A 15,668-nucleotide genomic window follows, 5' to 3' on the forward strand; every position below is an offset into this window, starting at 1 on the left:
GACGGCTGCAGTAAAGGGCTGGTAGAGCATCACCAGGGAAGAAACCCAGCATCTGATGATGCCTATGTGTCCAACACTTCAGGCAGTCATTGACTGTAAAGGATTTGCAACCAAGTATTAAAACTGACTGTTTAATTAATGATTATGTTAGTTTGTCCAAATACTTATGAGCCCTTAAAGTCGGGGGACTGTGTGAAGAAATGGTTGTCATTCCTACACGGTTCATACTACATTTTTGAAAAAAGCCTTAAATGAAAGCTGAGAGTCTGCACTTTAAGCAGGTATTCATTGTTTCATTTAAAACCCATTGTGGTGGTGTACAGAGCCAAAATGACGACAACTGTATCATTGTCCAAATAATTATGGACCTGACTGTATTTTATCATGTGTAACTGTGAAGCACTTTCTAACCCAGGTTTTGCTGTGTATGTTTTACTTTTATACTGTTTGGTAGTTTATTATATAATAACACAAAAACGTATCATTTGTAAAATCATAATTTGCCGAGCAATCAAATCCAGCTGTCAGTCGAATGCAGTGGAGTCCAAATATAAAGCAGCACCACCTTAACGTTGTACTTAAGGACAGTACTTGAATGTACTCAGTTGTGCACTGGATTGATTTGTGTGTCTCTACTGGCTGTATTTAGCTCTCACCAGTCCATCTCCACACTTGGTCCCCGTCAGGACCAAGCCGGGGTCGGGCATGTCATCACCCAAGTAGACATGCGTGCCTCTGCACAGTATCCTCCCTCCATCCTGCATGGGGATATTCGTCTCTATGGAAACAGCGTTGGTGCCAATTACTGGGCGGTTAGCTCCTCCTTGACACTGGATTTTACCACATTTAGCATCTCTGTAGACAGAACAAACAACAGGGAGAATAACAATGTGATAACTGAATAACATGTCACTGTTTTCCCAAATGTGTATATATGCAATTATTTTCTATTTCCATGTATTTCTCTGGCTCTTGCCGTCCAATTAGGGAAAGTGCAGAAGAGGCAGCTTGTTTGTGCTGCTTTCAGACCACAACCTGAGAGATTTTGTCTGCATTTCACCAAGTGACTCTGTAACCTTCAATTAGGGCTGCGACTAATGAGTATTTCTATTGTCTAATGCGTCAGTTTGATTTTGATGAATACTTTAGTCTGTAAATGTCAGGAAAATTATGAGGAAAGAACATCCCAAGCTGCCACAGCACAAAGTAATGTCTTCAAATTGCTTATTCTATCTGATTAAGTCAAATTTCCAAAGTCATGCAGTTTACAATGATAAACAACAACAGGAGAATGCAGCAAATTCTCACACTTTGAAGGCTAGAACCAATTTAGCATTTTTGTTTTTTAAACAAGTAACTGATGAACCAACTGTTTGTTTCAGCACAAGTCAGGAACATCTATTCTCGTCTCTAGCACTGAAACAGTCCTGTCATATAAGAGTGTTCAGTTATAGAGTCACTACAGTATACTGTATGTCCTTCACTGCCTTCCACAACTGACATATAATAAAATACATTAGTTGGTTTCTATGGGAACGCCAGGTCTTACCGTGCTTCACATTTGGCAAAGGAGCCTTTGGAGTCCTTGCCACAGTTGCCATAGGGGTCCCCTGCTGAGTTGACCCTTTCGAAGCATATGCCCGGAGCTGGCTTTGCTCCTACAAAACACAGCGACATGCATCAAAAAGCTGGTGACCATCACTGGAACATTCAAGGGCAGTGCGAGGCAGCAACTGCGCCCTCCACATACCTTGGCCCCACAGTGTGATGCACTGCTGCTCGTGAGTCTGGCAGATGCCGTTGTAACAGTAGCCGTCCACGTTGTGGCAGGCGTGGCCATCATGCAGGTAGACGTTGGAGGGGCAGTGGGGGCTGGTGCCGGTGCAGAACTCAGGCAGATCGCAGGAGTTACTGGATTCACGGCATGGAGTGCCTGCAGGCTTCAGCTGCAGATAAAAAACCCAGAGTGAAGCTTAGACATACATGTGGTGACGTTTATGTCAAGATGCTCGTAAAAAAAAACAAAACTGTGTCATGGCTGGCTAATCAGTAAACATCCTACCTGACAGTCCTGGCAGCACTGTCCATGAGCACAAACAGCATCTCCCTTCAGAGTACAGGTAGTAGCATTGCAGCAGGGATTCATACATTCCTTCAGACAGAAAATAATGGAAAAAGAAGGCAACTGGGACATAAGTGAGGGGGAACAAAAGTAAAGAAGAATTAACTAAGCACAAAGAGATCATATTTCACCCCAGAGCAAATGCTCAGACTTTGTTATCAGAGGCGATGCAGCCCTAGCAGGACTGTATACCGTAGCAACTAAGAAACCTGGCAGAGGGATGGAAACAGCAGTTTCAAGTTCTCTAAAAACAACAATGTTTCCATCTGACATGACTTACAAGCTCATTTAGACCCCTGGAACAATGAGCTGGATTTTGAGGGAAACAGAAAAGTGAGGAGGAGAAGAGAGACGAAAAGAAGGACACAAAGCAAAAATAAACCTTTCCACAAACAAGCAAAATGTTGTGTCATCTAGACAATACGGCTGCTAGGATTAGACTGCCAATGGGTAAGCATTTCTTTGGAACTAATATAAAAATCAAGCCATGACATCAGTCTGACATCATTAGTTTGGAACCTCTCAGTTCATTAAGAGACGTTATTAATAGCAGCAGACCAAAATGCCCCCTGGACACATTGGACACTCCCATATCTCTCGACACTGCTCCTCTTGAGTCCTCATCCAGTGGGTTAACAGTTCCATATCATACATTTGTTCACAATTTTCAGCCATTCATCTCATGTTGGTGGTTCTGCCTTATACCATCTCTTCGTGATGGCCTTTTTACAGGCTGCCAACAAGATTTTCTGTCTTCTCTTAACAGAATTCCTCCTGTCCTCCTAACCATATGAACATTTACCCAAAACAATTTCAGGGCAGGGCCAAAATACATGAGTATGATCCACATTTATTCTCCAGCATGGTTGTGCTATAGACAGGTACTGGCCCTTAATCTGTGGTGTAATAAAGGATCTAATTAATCACTTATGTTTTTTGTATGTATTTGTATCACATATTTTTGATGTCTACGTACTGTTGTTAAACCAATTTTTTGTATATTATCTTTTTGTCATTATAATGAAAAGGAAAATTGATGAATCAATCAACTCATAAAAAATAAAGAGAAATAAACTGGCTTCTTCTTCATCCTTGTTTTTCACCAGTCCCTGTAAATTTCAATACTTTACAATAACATAAACACAGCTACTGTTTTCTAGAGGCTAGATGGGTGTTTATTTTATCCTAAATACAATCTAACCTTAAGTTGTTGACGTCTGTATGACAATAGGGCTGCCACTAACCATTATTTTCATTGTTGACTAATCTGTCGATTATTTCTTCAATTAGTCGACTAATCATTTTACCGGAAAATGTGTTAAAATGTTGAAAAATGTCAGTCTGTCTCTCCCAAACCCCAAAATAATGTCATCTAATGTCTTGTTTCGTACTCATGCCAAAGGGTTTTAGTTCACCGTCATGGGAGAGTGTGTAAAGCTGCCAATATTTGAACGTAAGAAGCTGCAATAAGAGTATTTTGGGGTACTTCTATAGTACTTTTCTACGAAAAATGACTCAAACCGATTAGTCGACTACTAAAATAGTAAGCGATTATTTTAATTGTCGACTAATCGTTGCAGCCCTATATGACAATATTAAATGTCTTAGTTTTGTGTCTTATGTCCTCTATACACTGTGCGATTTTAGCAATCTTATAAGACCGTTGCATGACACACTGTGAGACGTGGATCTAATACACTTTGGTACGACGTCAAGTTTGATGTGTGTAGATTGTACGATGGCTGTTTACTACTGAATCGCATGTTACGACGTACGTCAATATGCAACATCATCAGCATGCACCGCATCAGCGTACGTCATCCATCTGCGCCACCATAGGTAGCTTGCTCACCTGGAAGTTGCAGTTCCTCCGCAATTTCCTTCCATGCAGCGTCTTTTTTCTCGCGGCCATGATAGTAGCTGGAGGAAACATCAAATAAACAAAGCTTCTGCTGCCACAGCTCCACCAAACTTTCCTCGTTCTGTCCGTCAGAATTTTATCTCAGGTTATCTTTGGTCGCAAGACGTTGACAACGGCCATCCTTGAACCTGTCTCACTGTGCGACGTAAGACCACCGTTTTAGAGCCACGACCAAAGATATCGCCACATTTCTCCCACGATGGCCATCTTTCATCTGGGACAGCCCAAAATCACACAGTGTATATCAGCCATTAGTTTGAACAATTTACGTTTCTAAAGGTAGTCGCACAGAACTTTATTTGTATGAAGCGTCTTCCATGGCGAACACAATACGGCGTCGCATGTGGTCAGTAAGGCGGCATCAATATAGGGTCACTGTTTTCTAAAGTGAGGGTTTTATAACTGTCTTCCGCTCCCTACTAGTTGGTTTAGGATGGCACTTAATGTGGCGCACCCTCTGCAAGAATGCACAAACGGAGTGAAGGTGGGCAGGGAGAGGGTGTAGGGGTGGTTTAGGAAAGGCGCGAGACAAAAATGATGTCATTGTGCGTTTTGCATTAAGCATAAATTCTCTGCAAGTTGTCAGTCATCTTATTGGATAAACAGTTGTGATTAGACCGCCCTGGGCCAAGCTGGCTGGAAATCTATTTGAACGTGAGGGGGGGCAGACACATCTGCCAAATAAAATAAAATCTTATTTGCTTTTATTGCATGGGTTTGTAGATTTGTGTGGGTCCCAGGCTACATCAGACACTATCTGACATTAAGATGAGTCAATAAAAATTGATTTAACCAATGAAACTCAAGATGTAGGCTCAATGCAGGAATTCGTATCCTTAAACAGGGCTTCTGCTTCTTTACGTTAGGGTGAGGATCTTCACCAGTGGGTTTAAAGCACACAAATATTTTCACTCCCCTCCCCCAACTAATCACACAACCTCTTTGAAGATAGGAGTAATCAGTGCACTGACACTCACAGCCAGGAATTAAACCCACACATGCAACTCCATCATAACAAAAGGCTCAACTTGTGTCAGGAATTTTCTAGAATAAAGAAAATCACTTTAGTTAATGCTAGTGTAGCAGTCTGCTCAGGTCAAACCACAGAGACACAGACCATCTCTGTAACGTCTCCCATCTCACCATGGAGGCCCATCTGTTTCATGTTAGCCTTTATCATGAGCCATACCCTGCGCCAATCTCTCTGCAACTCTCTGCCCATAAGATGTGTTTGTGTGTGCTTGTGCATGTATGATCTCACACAGAGGCAGGCTGACCGGACCCTGCAAGGTCAGCGCTCTCCCTGAACGTACCGCGCTGCCGAGTGCAGTAAGAGTCAGGAGGAAGTAGAGAGACGGAGCTGGCAGGGGACACAGCTGACATTATGGGCCTTCCAGAACTTCGCTCAGCCTGAAAACCATTAAGGGCCTTTCCCATGGTCCACGGGGCCAAAGGAGGCGGAGGAGCCGTGCTGAAAAGAAGTAGCCTGTGATTGTGAGGAATAGGACCCAGGCTTTTTAATGAGGCTTTTTAATGGTGGAGAGAGGTGCTGTCTGAGCACTCTGATCTGGCCTAGGGTTGGCATGACGCCGCTCAACTCTGTGGAGAGCTTTATTATCGCTGCTGGCTCAGGCCTGCAGGGCTTATGTCAGTTCTTTGTTTTGAAGGACAAGGCCACTTTCAGCTTGACCCTGGATGAAGCCTCAACAGCTCACAAAAAGCCTCGCTGGGCACAGAGGTGTAAACAAATTGCGAGAGACAACACAGCGTTCTCTCACATAAGCTGTTATATAATTCAAAATACCCTTCCAAATCATAATAGATCCTCCTTTATATTTCATAATTCTGCTGATTGTCAGCTGCATCATGATTAACTGTTTTATCACCCCACAGTCGCAGCAGTTAGCAACGTGTGCCGCCATTACGTATGTGCATGCCGATGCAGATTCATTTAAATAATTCACCGGCTGACAGGGTGAAGCTGTCAGCGATGCTTCCTCTCAGCGAATTGTATCACGATCAGACAACCCTCCTCCCAAACATGTCTTCAGTGCACGGAATGAATAAATTCACACTCACATCTCTAAGCTCATTTTCTGAGGACTGTGTTTGAATTACGAGAGCTGTGCGCCGTTTGCTTTGAGACCGAGGTGAGGTGTTTGCTTTTGCTTTGGGAAATGCTGGTTTGTGCCGTGCTTCTTTTGGGAAAGCTACAGAAAGCAACACTAGTGCCTCTGCTTCTTATTCAAATAAACACAATTAACAATGATTTATGGGTGGCAGTTAAAACAGAGATTCAGTTTTGACAGAAGGGGCATAAAGCAAGAATGCTGACAAATTGTAGGTGGTAAAACAACTTTCTTTTCCTTGACTTGTAGCACTCTCACCTCAAGCTCTCCACAGTCACACTCCTCTCCCTCCTCCACATAGCCGTTGCCACATTTTTGACCACCGTAGAGCACCTTGACCTCGGGCATGTTGAACAGACACATCCCGACGCCTTTTTCAAAACTGGCCGTCAGGTCCTTCTTGCTGCAGCTGCTGAACACTGTGGGGAACGGGTACCTGTGAGTGAGAGAAATATTTTGTGAGTGACACAAGCCGAGAGAGAGGAGGAAGACAATTGAGATCCCCCCACAAGGGTCCTCTTCAGTGTGATGTAATCAGCGCTAATTGCTGCTAATCACAAAATCAATTAACCACTAGAGCTCAGCAACCTCTCCAGAGCTCCATTTGCATGCGAGCAGCACAGGGCCCGAGTGACGTCTGCCTCCGCAGAGAGAGGGAGATCTGATAAGACATATTTTATGAGAGAGGGAATCGTAAAAACTCAAACCAAAAAGTGCTTCCCTCGCAAGACTTGCAACACCTATAAATTTGGGAGAAGCAGGGGATGGTGTGTTTTTAATATGGTTTTTGGAGCGGACAGAGAGGGTGGTCTGCTCTGTGGGGAGAGCACACAGCCCAGGGTTCTGTCTGCCAAAAGCTTTGTTACAGACCTCATGTGGCTTTTTTTCTCTGATAATATACTGCCTTAGATAACACTGTGTGTGTGCATGAATATGTGCAGACTGTATCTTGTTCTCTTCGCGTCTCGACAAAAAAGCACCATACGAGGTTTTTAATACCTCCACCTACACCATAAAACTCATCCTAACAAGACCAGATAGGGTGAATCTGTATGTATGTAATATTCACACTTAGATCTGTGCATGTGCAGAGATGAGTGCATGTATGAGACAAACATGATAGATCCAAATCAGCTCAGATGCCCAAATGTTTCTTTCAACAGGCACAACACCGTCAACAGCTCGAAGTCAGGGCACGTAGACGCAGTGAAACCGCATGTTTGCTCGTAAACCTTTGTAAGCATTAATTTTAATGATTTTCGATATAAAATGTATCCATTTCAGAGTCATTTACAATTCAGAGCAGCAAGGAAAGTCCAGATAAGCAAACTGCCGACAGAGTAAATCAAACACACGCCATATTTTCAGTGCATAATGTATTTCTAAAATGACAGGAAGGGAAATTGGCTAGTGAGTTTGTGAAGTGTTTGTAGTCTAGAAAATGACAGTGTTGAAAGGACAGCAAACATGTCATCATGGTTGTAACACAACTGGTAATACCTACAAATATTTCAGTGAGCATTTTTCAAGAGGAGCTTGTGTATGAGGCAATCAAAGGGGTACGGGCCCTGACACACCAGACCGGCTGTAGGCTGTTGGTCAATGTCGGATCGTCGGTGAACGTCTGTCATCCTAGTTTTTGCAGTGTGTCCGGCACTGTCGGTACAAGTTGGCCCTTGTTGACGGCTTTTCTGCAGATTCAGCATGTTGAATTAGTGGCACAGCCCGCTGGTAAATAAAATCATCCTGGTTGGCAGAGATGGTTCGTAATTGTTTGTGTTATTGTTTGCTAGTGCATGATAAATATAGTACCCCAGGAATGCGTCCTAAAACTCGGATATGAGTTAGCATTTTTACACTCCCAGTTCCCTTGTCTCAAAGTCAATGGGATTTTTTGAATGGGTTTTTGGTAAGATGCCTGAAATAAGGTCTGAGTAACTAAGAGACTTTCACATTTTGTTTTACGACATAAAACACGTCAAAAAATACCCCACTCATGAACTTGAGTGAACGTGTCTCACACTTGCTAACATGTGGCTAAATGAGACTACAGAATGTCATCAAGCTTAGCCACTCCAAACAAAGCTTTACAGTCTTGTTTTGGTGTTGAAGTTAGGTCATGCAACTGTGGTGTAGTCCGTTTATAACCTAATGTTAGCTTTATACTTCTGGCGATTGCATTTAGGCTTCAAAACTAATAAAAGTGATGTCCTTTTGTGAAGATTATCTTGCTGAACAAAACGTGCAAGTTACATAAATGTTGGCTTTTCGTCAGTAATCTGAAATCCAATGAAAAAATCCCATTGTTTTTTTTTTGACAAGGGAACCAGTACGATGCCAAGGTCTGCTTCGGCCTACAGAAAAACGCCATCCCTGGGGCACTCTACATCCATTGTTCTCTCAACATTGTACTGTGTTGGGGAAACAATGAATGTGTCCTCCCACATACTTCTTTGCTCCTGGTTGAGGTTGTGACCTCAATGGGCAAAGTTCACCAAAGCTGATACAGCATGATACAACAAAACATACATGGTAGTTGGCCGTTGGCTATAGTCTTTGCGGTGTGTTCAAGTGCAACTATTTGGCTAAGACAGAGGTGACGTGAGGTGATGCAACAGCCGGCCTTCGTCTTCACTAGTTCTTTGATGACGTTTGGTGCTCCTGGGCATTGACAGGGGTAAGCCATGTAATGGTCCTTGGCAGCTCAAAAATGCAGCTCACTAAGGTGCTTCTATGAGAGATACATGAGTTTAAATGTGGTGGGGTTGTCAATTTGTTTTCAGCTGTAAAGTTGAGCCTTGAAGTCAGACCCATTGGCGGTATTGATGCAGGAGCTGTAAAATAACTACTTTCTCTTTGGAGTTTTTCATCTCAGAGGAGGAGGCATTCCTATGTAGCTCAATGTCGACAAGTCTTTCAAACTGTGTTTTTTCTCTGATTGGGGTTCACATCTAATACGGCTCTAAATATGTCATGACACTCTGTGAATGTTTTGACATGACCTCATTCTCAGCTTGCCTTTGATTCCCATCATGTGTGGAGGCGGCTTACATCAGCTCCTGCTGCTGACCCCCCTCCCCAAACACACAACCCGCTGCTCTCTAACGTCAATACTATCCAGAGGTTGTGTTAGGTGAAAGTGGTACCTCGAAGCAGATCTCTGCACTCTTAGGATTAAAGTAGAACATCACAGTGGAGTTGTAATTACATGAAATGGCAAAAGGAAAGCACAATGAGGAAAGCTCTAATAACAGTCATTAATTCATCCTCTTTTTCCCTTCCTCCTCGCTGAGCTCCTCAGGGGATCTTGCTATGATGAACAGCTGTCAAGGCTGCTGTTCAACAGGCAGACCACTTCCTTAGCAACTGCTGTTGTTGATTTCCTCTTTGCCCCCAAAGCCCGAGCCAAAATTGCTTGCTCAAGTTGCACCCCATTTCGCAGCATTCATTCAATTTCCATGAACTCAGCCTCATTCTTCAGTTACCGCTACGGCCCATGCAATCCATGACAAACACACACATCCCTGAGATACATGAGCAGCCCAGGATCCAGCTGTTCCTTATGAGAGGCAATACAGAAATAATTGGTCTACCCTGCAATGGTGTGGGGGAGGGAGGGGGGATAATGGCTATGCAAAGGAAGAGGCACCAATGAATTACAGTGGATGGCATTTAGCAGCTGCAGGCCCCAGGGCAAGTAAAGCCGTGTCAGGGCCAGTCACTGTGGGCACATCTGGAGCTCATGGGGAACTGAAGAATCTCTAGACAACCACTCATCCCATGGGAGTCTGGGTCACCACCTCAAAAGAAAAGACCCAGTATGACTCTGTGACTTGTCCTCTTCCTGTTCTGGCTTCACAGGGGATGAGCCGCGTTCATCTCTGCCTGGTCTCTGGGACTGCTCTTTGTTCTGTCTCATACTGCTGCATTGTTTTCCACCTGGTCGTGCTCCAGTTCCATTGTAGGATCAACTCTTCTCTGTTCTTTTGTTGGTCTCGAACCTATAGTCAGTGTTTGACAGTTGGCTCCAAAGCATCTGAGTTACTGCAGTTGATGCTCAACAGAGTGTACAAAGCAATCACTGCAACTTAACTGCAGCAATGGCCAGACTACGCTTTAATGGACCGGTGGGAGGCCTGATGATAAGGAATCATTCCAGGATCTATTACAAACCCCTATGATCTGCCCCACAATGTGATGATGCAGCTCTGAAGGCTTTCAAACATCTCAAAACCCTCGTGCTTCAACAATGGAGCAGATGAGCTGTGACAGGTAACCCACATTTTTGTGTTGAGTTAGAGAAGAAGTCATCAGTAAAGCCATAAATAATGGATTAAACAGAATCTCTGACAATTCAAAACCACAACCGCATGCATTTATTTTGGCTCTGTTGCTTTTGTTCCTATTGACCTGCTGTTTCTGTTCCTAGTACAATTATGTGGTTAATTAACAGACTGTCAGTGTTGGGCATGCATATCCAAAAAGCTTTCACAGGTGCAGGGTTGAAAAATTAGATGCAGAAATGAAGCAAAAAGTGAGATCAAAGGTTGCTCTGCTATATCAAATTTATTGGGAGCAGTAAAGTCAGTACAGTCTGCCTTCAGTAATGAAAACCCTTTCTTAAAATTTTGCATGAGCAACACATGGATGTCATGTTTGCATTTGATTTTGTTGCAGACTATGATCATAAACCCAAAACTATTTCACCAGCGACTGGAACACTCTTAAGGCCCATTTATGCTCCCTTTACGTACGAAAATGTATACGTCCGTTTCAAACGATGTTACCGTCACTGCCCACATATTTCCATGCGTCCTTTACGTTGGCATGGATGTTAACCAATATATCCACCAGGGGGCAGCCCAGAGTCAAAAGTTTATTACAACAACAAACTCAAAAACAAACATGGCGACTGTGGAGGAGATAATGATAATGTACCTCGTGCATAAAAGACAAAAACAGAGGGACCCCAGTCGGAGGGTGCAAAGGTCGGCCTTGGGAGCAGAGCGGAGCCGGGAGGGCGGGCGGGCTCCGCGGAGAGGGAGACCCGAGCTTCGGGGGTATGTGCGGGGCCGGGAGGGCAGGCGGGCTCCGCGGGGAGGGAGACCCGAGCCTCGGGAGTATGTGCGGGGCCGGGAGGGTGGGCTCAGCGGAGAGGGAGGCCTCCGTGTTTGAGACGGGAGCCGGCGGCGGGTGGTCGGACGCTCCCAGAGAGGGGAGAGGGAGAAATATAACATAAGATGAAATAGGAAAAACCTTTCTCCCTGTTTTATTTTAGTTTCAGCATTTCAGGCGAAAAAGTTCCGCCATTGTTATTTCTTCTTCGTGTCTTACTAGAGCTGCGTATCGGGTAGTGACAGCAACACTGCCTCCACTGTTTCCGGTGGTACTGCTCCATTTGGCCCGTATCCGTAAGCTTTATGGAAACGTTCAGAAATACGGACGAAATGAACGCGGAGCATGGACAGAAGGCTCCGTCCATATCCGGATCCATATTTAACGTTGAGCATAAATGGGCCTTTAAAGGGATAGTCCATACCAAAATCACAAATATGTATTTTTCCTCTTAAATTTAGTCAAACTTTAGTTTTGGAGATATCGGCCATAGAGATGGTCAGCCCCCTCTTGAAAATATTGGAACTAGATGGCACTCAGCTTGTGGTGCTCAAAGTGCCAAAAACAAAACAAAACAGAAAAACAGACCCCATTACTCAAGATAATCCACGGACCTTGTTATAAGCAGTTTTATGTAGGACCTACTTTCTTTCTACCAAACGACACCTGCCAATTGTATCACCGTGCAGAAGGTAGCGTGCATCTACTCACGGACTCTACTCAGGCTTGTGCTTGCAACAGCATGAGATGTAAACATTAATGGCAACAATCTACACTGATAAACAGTACAACAGGTAAGAGGAAAAATATGTTGTTCTGATTTTATGGTGAGCTGTTGCTTTAAGGCAAAGTAGCACATTCATACACAGAGCCCTTTAACCCAAATTTAGCTGGGCAGGACTCTCTACTCCTAGTCTGTCTGTCCTTGTGGTTCAAATCACACAGAACGCCGGGAAACCCATCCAGCACATCCTGCACAGCCAGTTCATGTCACATCTTTTCAGCCATAAAACACCGTTCAGGCTATGAATCAGATCTGCCGTCCATTCCAATGACGCATCTGCCAAAACATTTTCCGCCATCCTTGAGAACATTTTCAGAGAAAATATAAAATGTGCAAACACCGATTGGGACCCCATCTTCATTCTGTTATCAGAGTTGTATTACATTTTGGAAGACCTTGATCCTCTGGCACGAATGTGAATAGAAGTTAATTGAAACCTCACTGTGACGACTCCAACTATGACAAATATTTCATACTTGCTTAAGTAATTCAAAACCACAGCTTCACTACACATTTAATATTAATTTTACGGCTTTCTTTGAGCATGTAGAGCTTGAGCTTTGGGCGAAGACATTAGGTGATATGATCTGTTGTGGCCTTTGGTGCCTGGCAGTCTGGCCTACATTGTAGATACTGAGGAGCATTTTCACATTGATTTCCCTATGGACCCAATTAAAAAAGGCATACTAGAGAGTTCCTGTTCTTTAGCAGGGCACGGGTCAAATTTCCATGGCATGCCTTTGACTCTGACTCCCTGTCTGTGATTCCTGATTATTTTATGACAAGGGAAATATATCAATCTCTGTTTGACATTGATGATGCCCTGCAGTCATCAGCTAAATCAGGCTTGACCCATGAGTGATTTAACTCTGTCTTAATAATGCATCTTGTCCATCAACGTCTCAGTTTGTGTGACTGACTTAAAAGCAAGTGACTGTATGGTTAGTTTCATAGAAACATATACATATTATTTACATATCATACATCATGGCATTTAGAACTTTATAATTAAGCACATTTTGATTACAAAGTCAAGTCTCACACCACGCCGTGTAAATGTTACAACACTTTAACGACTTTTCTGTGCAAAGTTGAGGACATAATTCTACCAGATGCATAAATAACAGCATCATCTGCGTACATTTGAAAACCAGCTCCATTACATAGTTCTGAATGTTATTTTTCTGAAACTGTGGTTGTAAATTTGTTTTAGCCAAATTGTGTTTCAGACAGAAGGCAGTTCATACCCTGAAAAGGAGAAAATTCATTGTATGTGTTATTGTTTGTTAACTTCTTGAAGACCAGAACACGTGGCTGGGCTTCCTCATCATGCTCACATGTCTCCACCCAGTGTCCATTTTCCCTGAAGTTTCCTGAGGATGGTGGTGACCAGCCACACTCTATTGATGAAAGTGAGCTTTTCACATGGCGAGAATACACACAAAGTCATCACAAAAGCATATCTGTGTTGAATTCTAGTTGAGGTTCTCTTGATGTTACCACAAATCAGAGATGAAGGACAAACCTATGGTCGCCATCTGTGGGCACCAGGGGTCTTATGTATGTATGCACAAAACGAGGCCTGAAAAAGGCATACGCCACTTCCCACGCAAAAGTGTGGGAAGTGGCGTACAGATAGTATAGTATAGAAACAGACTTGATGGGAGAAACTTCGACCCATGCTTACAAAGAATTTGGAGACGGGAAATTGGTGATGCAGATGGTGAGGTGGAGACCTGATTGTAGATACTGACGAATATTTTTTGGTGCACGCCATTTTTAGCTTTTGTTCGTACGTACATTTTTAGTATGGATCCTACACACTGTTTTATAAATGAGACCATAGGAGCTCTTCCACTCAGTATCAGTACTATACAGAGACAGAACAGAAAAGGAGAGGGCTTGGACAAAAGTGAGCGAAACTATAGGTCTACATGGTAAGTTGTAAAAATATATATTTGTTACTTGTGTAAGCTATTTTGTTGAGTTGCTTCTTGGCCAAATGTTTTGAGCAATTTAAGCTGTTTTTTGGTGTGGAAAGTAAATAAACAGTTGTTTACTTTTCACAATAATAAAGCATTGCCCTGACAGTCTGAAAAATAATGAGTGTTGGGGTCATGGTTTCCTGCTGAGCACGAAACCTATGTGTTTACAAACACGTTCTCACTCCACCCTTGTCACATATTGGTCATGGACCTTCCATGTCACAAACACTCATTCGTTGTTGATGTTCTGGGGTGTCAAATTATGCTTGTTCTTTCAAAATACTCCATTTTCACAGGAAATTTACCCTTTACATACAGTCTCTTTCAAAATAAATGCACTATGTCTTTCTTCCCTCCAACAACTAATGCATGTGGTTGGGTTTATGCAACAAAAGCACATAGTTAGGTTTAGGTAAAAAAAAAAAAAAAAGGGCAGGGTTTGGCTTTCTAATCTTATGGGACACAAACACCGCTCTCCCGAGGGAAAGTCGTGTTTGTTAGACCCATCCACCACCCCTCCTGCCCATCCTACTTTGACATTCACCACCTTAACTTCAGTTCTTGTCCTGTCTTGTTTCCCCCTGATGCCACCGCGCACTGTTAAACTATAGTGGTGACCGGCCGCGTAACATGCCAACGTTTAAGGACATTTTTTTCCGTCAGTGTCGAAAGAAGTCACTGCCCAAGTGCCTGATTTTGATGAATTCAGAGTGAGACTGGGTGGGTGTTACAAACCTTAATTCAAGCTATTGATTGTACTTTACTACAAACCAAGTTAGCTGTTAGCCGCCTTCTCCAGCACAACCATTAGCACAGCTATTACGGGTGAGTGTTCACCATTGATGGCAGTGTTTGTGTAACATGGCACAAAAATTAACTTTGCATTCAGTGTAAATACAGCTAAAGAGAAAGACTAACAGAGATAAGTGGACTAAGTACAGAACCCTGTGGAGTTCCTGTTTTAGTCTTTAAGAGAGATGGATTGTTTGTGTACATTTATGTCTGTTCCTCTGTCCATGGTGTACTCAGCAGCAGCTCAGTTGATGTGTGTATTCCTGTGTGTTATAATCTCAAAGGATGGAGACACCAGCCTGTTCTCATTTAGAGCTAATAGGGGAGATAGTGGGATGGATGGAGAAGGGGATGGGACAATTGGCCGTGACCAATGTGAGCAGGAAACAAGCAGTGGTCTGTGCAGATGTGCAGCTGGCACTGGGACAGCTTGTAGCTTTTCTGCCCCCCACCACCAACCCCTAACCACCCCCCTATCCCAGCATAATCATGATGACCTGGCTCCAATTACCTCCAGCAGCAAGGCCAGCAAAGCTTGATGGGTATCTGTCTTTACATGTCAGCGACAATGAAGAAATCCCTGTACTCTAGTTGATTAAAATGAAAGATCAATCAAAACAGCAACAACAAAACTCCAGGTACTCCTCACTGAGTGAGTGTAGGCGAGTTTTGCCAGTACTTTCAATTATTGAATGCAGCGGCTGGTAATCAGCGGGGCTTTTGTACCAACTCATCCAAGTCCCAGCCTTGTGAAGAGGCATTCTGTATAATCACATTGTGCTCTAAAAAGAGCTGGTCGTCTGCCTAGAAAAACATGGCA

At 43.4% G+C, this 15,668-nt stretch overlaps 1 protein-coding gene across 1 annotated transcript in view; it reads right to left on the reverse strand.

Annotated features, from left to right (window-relative positions):
* adam12a (ADAM metallopeptidase domain 12a) overlaps window positions 1-15,668 on the reverse strand; it is a 124,506-nt gene that overhangs the window by 19,409 nt on the left and 89,429 nt on the right. Inside the window, exons 12-16 of the mRNA XM_033610620.2 lie at window positions 6,431-6,608; window positions 2,063-2,152; window positions 1,751-1,946; window positions 1,550-1,658; window positions 657-855 (exon numbers count right to left, since the gene is read on the reverse strand). Coding sequence (XP_033466511.2) covers window positions 657-855; window positions 1,550-1,658; window positions 1,751-1,946; window positions 2,063-2,152; window positions 6,431-6,608 — 772 coding nt within the window. The remainder of the gene's footprint in view (window positions 1-656; window positions 856-1,549; window positions 1,659-1,750; window positions 1,947-2,062; window positions 2,153-6,430; window positions 6,609-15,668) is intronic.

This window comes from Epinephelus lanceolatus, chromosome 21 (assembly GCF_041903045.1).
Source record: "Epinephelus lanceolatus isolate andai-2023 chromosome 21, ASM4190304v1, whole genome shotgun sequence".
Lineage (NCBI taxonomy): Eukaryota > Metazoa > Chordata > Actinopteri > Perciformes > Serranidae > Epinephelus > Epinephelus lanceolatus.